The sequence below is a fragment of the Thalia democratica genome, chromosome 6 (assembly GCF_965202585.1).
Source record: "Thalia democratica chromosome 6, ktThaDemo2.hap1.1, whole genome shotgun sequence".
In the NCBI taxonomy this organism is placed as follows: domain Eukaryota; kingdom Metazoa; phylum Chordata; class Thaliacea; order Salpida; family Salpidae; genus Thalia; species Thalia democratica.
In genome coordinates this window covers 42,988,579-42,999,147 of record NC_139170.1, presented here as the reverse complement: position 1 = coordinate 42,999,147, position 10,569 = coordinate 42,988,579, and the positions used below count along the sequence as shown (strand labels likewise).

General features: G+C 26.2%; 1 protein-coding gene across 1 annotated transcript; it reads left to right on the top strand.

Annotated features, from left to right (window-relative positions):
• Positions 1 to 1,588: 1,588 nt before the first annotated feature.
• Positions 1,589 to 5,874, top strand: LOC145839099 (RNA-binding protein PNO1-like). The gene is made up of 5 exons (XM_082946709.1): positions 1,589 to 1,764; positions 3,647 to 3,828; positions 4,255 to 4,380; positions 4,777 to 4,952; positions 5,836 to 5,874. Exons 1-5 carry the CDS (start codon positions 1,589 to 1,591, stop codon positions 5,872 to 5,874), a joined length of 699 nt encoding a protein of 232 aa, XP_082802835.1.
• The last annotated feature ends 4,695 nt before the right edge of the window (positions 5,875 to 10,569 follow it).

Genomic DNA, 10,569 nt, shown 5'->3' with positions numbered 1-10,569 from the left:
CACCTGGAAAAACATTGAATTTTAAACTATTTTTTCATGTTTTTATTTGACACAAACATCTATCGTTTAGATAAAAGGTTATGTAATCATCAAAAAAATTGTTTACTAAGCTACATATTTAAAGTGGAAGGATAGCCACAAGGTCAGGAAACACTTTGAAAAATGACAAAAGTCAAGAAAAATAGGGGTTTTTGAAAAAAAGTCAGGAAATTTGACAATATTTGAATAATATGTCAGATTTTGTCACTTCAAATTTAGAAAATTCCTTATTTCCTAAGCCTTAAATGGCTAAAATTTAATTAAAATTCCTTTAAAGTCAGACTAAATTTACAAAATTACTTAATATCAAAAATTGGTAAAAATTTAAAAAAAAGTCTTTTAAAAAACTGCAAAATTTTTCCATTAATATATGTAACAACTACCCTACTTGAACAAGCAGTTTTTGTATGCATTTAAGTATTGATAATCTGTGGTAAGGAGACGTGTATTGTGAAACTGTGATATATACACTAAAGTTAATCTTGCAAATTTTTAGAATCAAAATAAGAATTGTTTCAGTAATTAAATAAATAAGTTCTTTACAATTAAGTTAGTATTTTATGTAACATGTTTATGTGTATACTTTACCTCTTAAAAGTTTTTCCAAGTTGTTTAAATTTTAAAAATAAGTTATCAGACAAGTATATGCAATTTTTTAGAATGATTAAATTTTTAAAATAAGTAAGAGTATATTTTTTTATTACAAATTTTATACCAAATGATGAGTTGAAGTATAAGACTAAAAGCTTTATAAAGTTTCAAAATTTTGATTATGTATTTTAGAGTAAGTTCAAGAATTTGGTTTGGAAAAGTCAGGAAAATGTTAATAAAAAGTCAGGAAATTTTTCTCAGCTTGATCAGTGGCAACCTTGCTTTACAGTATCTTTTCAATGTTTTAAAACTATTTAACAAAGTTTTTAACCTTTAATTTACTTTAAACTATAAATATACCCAAAAACATAAGACTAAAAAATCTGGAAGATATTCAGAACACCTGAAATTTTTTTTTTCAAAAACCAGTAGCAACCCTGTATATACTAAACTTGCCATATATTTTTTTTATTGAATAAGCAGATTTTACCACATGTTTTATACTTTTGATGTAATTTTTTTGTATGTAAGTGTAATCTTGATATACACATTGTGTCATACTTCAACTAATATATAGTTATGCTTACATTGAGTCTAAAAGTGTGCTTTTTTACTGTTTGATAAAAAATAGTTAGGTTTGTATGAAGGTAAAGATTTTTTTATTTTTAATAAATAAAAATTATTAATTAAATAAAAGTAAGTGTGCCAAAATAAGGTGAATTCGGTTGTACTGGTTGTCACAATCACACACATGTTTTTCTAAGCCTGTTATTAACTAAAGCTTTTCTATGTTAATAGTTTAAAAATAGTATTAAATAAAATATTATTTAAATACAAATGCATATTAGATTTTTTAATTAAAAAAAAAAATTGTTAAATTCTTTTTATATAACAAATAACTGGTTTCAGTTTTTGTCTTACTAATTCTTTTAAAGCAGATTGTCATAAGTTATATAGAATGTTGTCAAAAAAGGTCGATAATCATATCGAAAAATCTGCTAAGCGTAAGAGAGAAGCTTCAAGCTCTGAACAGAGCAGTGAAACTTCTTTGAAAAGGCCAAAATTTGCTCCTGCTAAAGCGCAAAAAGTAAATGAGCGAGGAAGTATGCGTTCGGTTTACATTCCTCCAAACAGGTTTGTTTACGCTCAATTCTACTAATTTTAAGTTACGATTTTAATTTGTTGTTTTGTTTTGGTTTAGTCAAACTATGGTATATGAAAAACGGGACACGTTCAAAATCCACCAAGTCGAATTCCGCTTACCGATCGAGGGTTAGGGTAACAGTGATAGTGAAAAAAAATAAAATGCAAAAAATATATAAAATTAATTAATTAATAAGGAAAAAAATGAGTGGATTTTGAACGCAGGTGGACTTTGATAGTATACCATGAAAAACAACTCATTTTTTTTAAATACAAACAGTTTAAATGAAAGTATATAATTCTATTAAAAAAAATTAAATAACTTCCAGCTTTATTTTTTTATGAAGTCTAAAGAAAGTTAATTTTTAACTAAAAAGTTTCACGTATGTTAAGGTTTACTAAAGATATATGTTACAATTTCAGCAATTAATAAGTTTCACTGCTGAATAGATTGTCATCTTGAATTAATTTCCCCGATAAATATGTTTTAGCCATATTTATGTAGATTTTCGAAATAACCTCATTTTTATTGCAACTTTTTATAATATCTAACAAATAAAAACCTTTTATCTTCATTGTCATTTTTACAATAAACAGTTACCAAAATTAAGTTTTGATATTTTTTTATTTATTATAACAACATAATTTTGTATTTTTCTACTTAAGTTTAACGTAGGGCATTTTTTACATTAAAACCAAGAGCGTATGTCAGATTTTTGTTAAACGTTTGACTATAATAAAAGTATATAGATAAAGTTAATTGTTTTAAATGAAAGGTATTTAGTTTATTTTAAGCAAGAAAAATTGCTGGATTGTTTAAAGCCAGGGGTAAGCAAACTAGTTACTTTTTTTGCTTGAAAACAAAATGTTCAAACCATGAAATATATTTTAAAGCTTTTGTCATTGATGTTTTCAAGTGTGCATATAGTTTAGTAGCAAGTAAATTTTAGATGTTATTTAAAGTTAGTTTCATTAGGAAAAAGAGTTTTTTCTAACTTGTTTAGTATAGTTTTTTATTACCGCATCATGCAGAGATGTTTTTTTAATGCCTTTTCAATCAAATAAAAGACCAGTGACTCTATTTATAAGTAAAAATATATTATTAGTTAATAGGCTTACACAATAGATTTTAACAAATTTTTGAGGCAAAAAATATTTTAAGTGGTAATTTGGGGCTAAATTAATTGATTAAAAGTGTTATAGGTTGTAGAACTACTATTGCAAAACAATATGCAATAAGTTCGTTTAGTGTTTCCGTAAACAATATAAAATATGGCAATGCATTTGTTTTTAATCGTTGTAAGTTTAAACTTACATTTAAAACTTTGTAAAATAACTGTTTTTGCTTCTTATAAACTGTTGTTTTTTGTTAGTTTACGTCTTATAAGCTAAGTTAAAACAGGCTTGAAAGACCCTTGATAATGCAGGTCATAACCAAATAAAAAAAAAGTAAGTAAGTAGTCAAGTATCTTTGACTTTCAGTTAGCTATCATAATAACCAATGTTTTTAATATTAAGACTATTTTTACAATATAAAAATACAAGAAACCTTGTTGAATTTAAAAATTGTAGAATAAAAGACCTGGAACAAGTTTTCATAAAATAAATAGCCACTCATTTTTTATCTTTATGTATAATTAAAAAATAGTAGTTTTAGCTGTAGGACAGGGATTGAAAATTTTTGCCCGAATTTTTTTTATTTACTTTTATAAATACAAACTATTATTATAAGCTCAAATATTAGCTGAAATGTTGCCATTTTAAAAATCACTTCAATTTAGCATTAAAGTTTTTATGATACTTAACGTTTTACAAAATTAATAATTCCAAGCCGTCTTGTAAGATCACAATGTTTAAGGTTATATTTTTGTAGGTATTCTTTGATAAATGACAAACCTACTTGGGATAAGATAATAGAACCGTTTTACAAGCAGCTCCATATCCAATTCAAATACAACAAAAGAAATCGCAACGTTTATCTTAAAACCGCTTCCACGACCAAAGATATTGGAGCTTTACAAAAAGCAGCAGATTATATAAAAGCTATTGCTTTAGGTAAGTTTATATCTGTCTTTAACTAACAAAAATTACTAGAGATGTGTTGAACTAGTTTTATTTAATTTTGTACAAAATTTAATGATATAAAATAAAGTAATTATAAGAAAACATACTAAAAGATTAAACAGTGTTTTGAAGCACCTATAAATCTAAGATTTAATATATTTAAATATAAAAGTACTTTATACAAAGCTTAAAACACAATATATGGATTTTAAAACTTTTTAGAAACATTTTGGTAAAGATAATTTTAGTATCACAACACTCATGAAATTTTTCGTTATTTTTACTATATATGTTAATAAAAGGGTCTTGAAACCTAGTCTAATTATTTTGTATTGTTTCTTGGGTGATGATTGAACTATGATTTCTAACTATGATTGAAAAAAACTAAATTAATGAAATGTTAATTTTATTTTCAAGGTTTTTCAGTTGAAGATTCGATGGCCATCTTGAGAACGGAGCAAATTTTTACTGAAAGTTTTAACATGACCAATGTAAAAACGTTGAAAGGCGACCATATGAGCAGAGCTATTGGTAGAATTGCCGGTCCGTTGCTTTGTTTTAGTAGATGTTTTAGATTGTATTTGGCAATTAAACAAATAATATTTTCAAATATTCCAAGTGATTTTATATACTTTTATTTTTTAAATTAGATCTAAAAATTTTTTTGACTTATTTTCACTTAAAAATGTAAACAGGTAATAAATACGAGTTAATGTTGTGTTTTATTACTTTTTCAATATAATTTAAAAGGACAGTAAGTTTTTTTGAATCTTTTTTAATCCTTATTTTATAACTTTAAAAAATTGGCATCCTAAAAACTTCGCCAAGGCCTTATAATAAAAGCATAAAAAAATTAAACTTTTTAAACAAAATTTGTGCAAATTAACTCAATAAAGCATTTTACATTGTTCCCACAAAACTTCATCAATCATTATCCAGGCAGCGGAGGAAAGGTTAAGTACACGATTGAGAACGCGACCAAGACCCGCATCGTGCTGGAAGGGACCAAGGTGTCCATCATGGGCACCCACAAGAACATCGCCATCGCGCGGAGAGCAATTTGCGACCTGATCATGGGCAGCCCGCCCAGCAAGGTGGCAGGCAGGCTGAGGTCCGTCCACGACAAGTTTTAAAAAGTTAGTTTGTGCGTTTTATTGAATTGGATTTTTTATTTAGCAACGTTTCTTTGAATAGTAATGTTGTTTAGAGTTTTAAAAATTTTAGTATAAATATTGAGCTGCAAGTTTTTACTACTTAATTGATCCTATAAAGTGTTAATAAAATCGTAGACAGTTATAAATTTAATAGAAAATTCAAAATTTTAGACTCATATACAGAACCAAGTTTTTAGTAGTATGGCATATTAGTTTTTTTATTAAGTTGTACTTTTATTGCTTTATGATTTTCTCAATAAGAAAATGTTAAGTTTTTCTTTAAATTTATTATTGATTACTACTTAAATTTACAAATGATTATTTACTAAAAAATAAAACTTAGACATCATTTACCGAGCTTTTAAATCGAGATACTTCAGGTTTACAAACATGTGTCAACAAAAAGTATTATTAAGCTAATCAAATTTACTAACTTATTAACGAAATTTTTGCAGAACCAACTACATGAACAGTAAAGTGACGGGTTAGCTTACAGTAATGTTGAAAATTATTTATAAATTTATATTTTTTGCTAAACTTTCGTTTCGTGTAATAAACTTGTCAATTTTTTACTTATTTACTGTTCTTTACATGTTATAAAGTAATGAATTTTAAACTACCACAGGGTAGCCATTAAACTTTGAATTTTGAATAAAAACTGGAATCTGAAAATTTAGGCTTAAAACATGGAAAATCTGGAGTTCGAGAAATTTTGAAAAAAACCTTGAGTTTTAAACAATTTTTACATATTAAGAAGTGAAATTTCGATTTTATACAAAAGAATCTGTCACGTAGATCAAATTTTTGTCACATTTTTTTTTTTTTGAAAACACATTTAAAGTAGCTCTCCAGCAGGGTATCCCAAAGTGGGGGCGATAATTAGGAAAGGGAGGAGGGGGAATAATATGGGCGATTTGAAAATATTGAAAATTTACATTGGATATTCTTTATATGCAGATGAAGGGAAAAAAAGGACTTAGGTGTTTTAAATGGTAGTTTTTTGAGTAGTCATTCTGGAGGGGCAATAGCCTTCTAATTTTCTTTAAAGGGGGCTATTTGAAAAAAAGTGTGGTAAACCCTGCTCTACAGTATTTTTTCAATGTTTTTATACCAATTAACACGGTCTTTACTTATAGCTTAATTTTAAACTTAAAACATATCCAAAAACTTGGAGTTTTAAAAACCTGTAAGAAATATCAAACAAATTAGTGACCACTTTCCTATTATTACAAAATACTAAAAAAGTCTATACTTATAAATAAAAGTAGTTTTTTATTGAAGACAACTGTCTAAGTTTTACTTTAAATTGTGCACAGTCGACTAATTAGAGATTTCCTGTTTTCATTAGACTGTTAAGAAAATATTTAATTTAAAATATGTAACTTTACTATAGTTTTCAATACTTCCTTAACAAAATTATATTTAAAACTTATTGAATGGTATTGAAAAATAATGTATTTTAAAATATATAGAAAACAGAACATTTCTAATTTTAACTAATGGTTTACAAACCAGGACATAAAATAATATTTTAAACTGTAGTTACTAGTTACACTTCAAAAATATACCTTTTATTACTAATAAAAGAGGTAAATAGTTTTTATAGTAGAAAAGCCAGATTTAATAGATAAGCTTTTAACGGGCTGACAATAGAAAAAATAACTTGCTTGCCGTACGATTTTTGAAAGTCGTACTATATATTTATAAATCATAAAAACAAAATTTATAATATACTAATAATTTTTTGTTAAAAAAAATTTAAAGAAAATTTAACAGCATATTTAAAAATACTTGTTTTTTACAAGCTAATTTTTAGTCGTTTCGCATGAGTAGTCTTAAAACTAGAAAGATTTTAAGCTTTAAAATTTTCAGATTAGCAGGCTAGCTAATAGTTACAAAAAATTCGATAAGCACTTTCTTATTTAAAATTAAACCAGTTTACAGGGTTCGTGCGCGTCAGGCTAAGTCAGGCTAAATCAGTTTTTTTGAAAAAAGTTGAAAAACGTCAGGCTAAATCAGTTTTTTTATTTAAAAATTTGAGAATCTCAGTTTTTCTCAGTTCAAATACTTGAAATTTTTTTTTTAAATAGTTGAGAAATCTTTTTAAGATCAAGTTGAGATGTAAATTTATTTCTAAATAAATATTTAGTTATTTGTAAAAATAAATGCTTAACACCTTTTGTTGAATCTCTAAAAACAATTTAAGAATCTTTATTATTTTGTTTTAAGTAGATTATATACGTCATAATTATAAAAATTCATAAAAAAATACAGTTTAAACATTACAGTTTAATTCAACAACTTAGCTGTTTGTTTGAATTTGTTTACATCAGCTATGTATTTCAGAGCTAAGTTGGTTGAACTGTTTTAATTTTTAATTAAAGGCTTTCTACCAAATACTTTTTAGATTAAAACTCTTAGCAGTTTATTCATATATTTAACTGTATGTTTAAAGTTATTAGAGATATTCACAACACTAAAACTTAGCTTAAATATATAAGTACTAAGTGTTGTGGGAGTACAAATTTTAGGTACAATTAATTTTACTTTACAAGAACAAAATATTACAGGTTTTTTATTAATTTTAGTGTAAGCTTTTTAAATCTGATATGACATCAACAATCACTGTATTTATTTAGAGTTTAGGGTTTATAATTATGTATCAATTTTAAGTATTAGTCAAAATACTACAATAAATTTTTTTTTACTTATTATTGGCTTACTCGTGTAAGCGTTTCATTTTAAATTTTAATAAAACACAACAATGCACGTTGTTTTATTATAAATCTTCTGGTTGTAATGTTTTTACTTAGTGCTTAATTAAATTTAACAATTGTGTTTAGTAATATATATTAAATTTTTAAACTAGTAATAGATTAGATATAACTTTTATTTTAAAACTTATCACTGAATTTGTTATTTTATGGGCATAGGGGGTCAATCACCTTTTTCACAATTTAGTCTTATTTTATTGAGTTGTAACTAAGCTATGAAATGCTTTTTGCAGACTATTAAAGCTCAAAATATTTTTGAGATAAAGCTGGTTGAAGTCGGAGACTACAATAGTACTAATCAAGACCCCCCAATACCAAAAATGACTTCTAAAGGGGATTTTCCTTACTTTGAAAAAATGTCAGGCTAAATTGGTCTCAGTCAGGCTAAATGAAAATAAATTCGCGCACGAACCCTGAGTTTATCTTCTGTACAACATAGGGCTTGCGAGTGAAAACCTACCTACAACTTAAATTTTAACAAAAACAAAACTTTTACTAAACAAACATATTGTAAAATTATTTGGTCAAAAATTTATAATGAGATTAAAATTAGTATTTATCTTCATTATTATATTTTTATCTGGTGCAAAAACTAATTTAAATCAGTTTTTAAGTATCGTTTCACTAATTTAAGGCGGCTCACTAAATTATGTTAAACAAATCCTGCTCGTTTTGTACTAAATATTGTCATATCTGACTAGAAAATACTTAAATGCTATATTAGAACGTAAATAAAAGTACAAGTAAATTTATAAATATAAAAACTATTTAAATCAGTACAAAATAAATGTCGGTGTGTCAAGAAAGGCAGTAAAACTAACTAATCAACAAGCTTTTATTTAATCTATAAATGTAAGTATAACAAAAAAAATCAAAATTAGGTTTTTACTTAAACCGTCTTGAAATTATGAAGCAAAGAAAAAAAAAATCTTTAAAAACTTGAAAGTTCATCAACTAAAGTACGCAAAAATACTTTTTATTGTGAACTTTTTTATCTTTGATATTTTTCTTGTGTTCCTGGGAATTTTCAGTTGCAAACTTAGTGTGACTGTTTTTTGATAAAAAAATTACTTTTGCTTTATCGGTTGACTGTATTCAAATCTATTTTTGAAATCTGAATCTTAAAAAAGGCTGGACTCGGTCAGTTATTAATTGTCACATACTTTCTAACTTTGTACTTCTATGTACAAATATAAAAAGCATAGTTTTTTAACTATAATTGCTATTTACATCATTTTTAGGCAGTTATTAAAAGTATTTCAGTTTTTTTTAACGATATAAAAAGTTTTTACAGAAATACGAATTTGCTTGTTTTAAAGTTAATTATATTTATTTTTTGACTAGTTTATTCAAAGCTTTCAGAATACTTTTTTTAAACTCTATTACTATGAAATTATTGTTCATTACGTTATTATAAATTTTAAACATTTTCAAATAAAAGAGTTTTATTAGGTAACTTTTGGACAATAGACCAATGTAACGTTTTGATTCCTTGAGATTATAATAACGGTTTACTATCATTTCTAACTCGCTATCATTTCTAACCCGATCATTTCTAACCCGATCACTTCTAACCCGAATATTTCTAACCCGATCACTTCTAACCCGATCACTTCTAACCCGATCATTTCTAACCCGATCATTTCTTAACCGATCATTTCTAACCCGATCACTTCTATCCCGATCACTTCTAACCCAATCACTTCTAACTCTATTACTTCTAACCCGATCACTTCTAACCCGATCACTTCTAACCCGTTCATTTCTAACCCGATAATTTCTAACCCGATCACTTCTAACCCGATCACTTCTAACCCGATCATTTCTAACCCGATCACTTCTAACCCGATCATTTCTAACAAGATCATTTCTAACCAGATCATTTCTAACCCAATTTAACCAGATCATTTCTAACCCGATTATTTCTAACCCGATCATATCTAACCTAATCATTTCTAACCTGATCATATCTAACCCGATCACTTCTAACCCGATCTAACCCGAAAATTATTAACTCGATCTGTATCAATACGTTTGTTTATTATTGTTTAAATTTGGGTTCGTTTTAAAAACAAATTAATCTCAACAAAGTTGTTTTTTAATGAAATTTAGTTATTTTTGTAGAAATTTAATTTTAATGTTCAGATAGCTTTTGTTAAAATTTAATTTTTGATATTCATTGCTTTTGGAAGTTTTTTATTCTACGCTTGACCTAGGCATCAAAAGCTAAGCCACTTAAACTGAATGACACTTAACAAAGAGACGCAAATTTATATACCTTAAAATCAAAAACTATAGTTTTGTCTAATATTTATAGATTAACAGCAAAAAAGATTTATACTTTAGTATAATACTAGTTGACTTATTTATGATTTGAAGGAACAGGTTTTTAAAACATTTGGTTTTAACTCCATAATAAGCAAGTTTAACTTCAATTTTTTTATCGATCAGTGAGTTACAATAAAACCAAACACATTTGCACAATCTTTAAATTTAGAATTAACTTCCTTTTTATTTTCAACAAAAAACTTTCTCTTAAAAATTCAGCAACACATATTGAGACGATTTAGTAAATTGTTTCAATGATTTTATTGCAGCAATCAGCAAAATAGTCTATATTACGCACTTCTTCAATAAAAGAAGCTACATAGATACTTTTATAAAATTCTTTCAGAACATACTATAATGTCAGAATTCATACAAACTACAAAAGTTCATGAAAAAAATGTATTCTTGTTCAAACATCAACCGGGTATACACATCCTGACTTTCAAAGTTAGGTTCTGTACATTTGTGCAACCGTT

Coding starts and splice junctions, on each gene's coding strand:
- LOC145839099 (XM_082946709.1), top strand. CDS start 1,589: ATGTTGTCAAAAAAGGTCGATAATCATATCGAAAAATCTGCTAAGCGT. Junction 3,829..4,254: donor TATAAAAGCTATTGCTTTAG/GTAAGTTTATAT, acceptor TTTATTTTCAAG/GTTTTTCAGTTGAAGATTCG. Junction 4,381..4,776: donor AGCTATTGGTAGAATTGCCG/GTCCGTTGCTTT, acceptor ATCATTATCCAG/GCAGCGGAGGAAAGGTTAAG.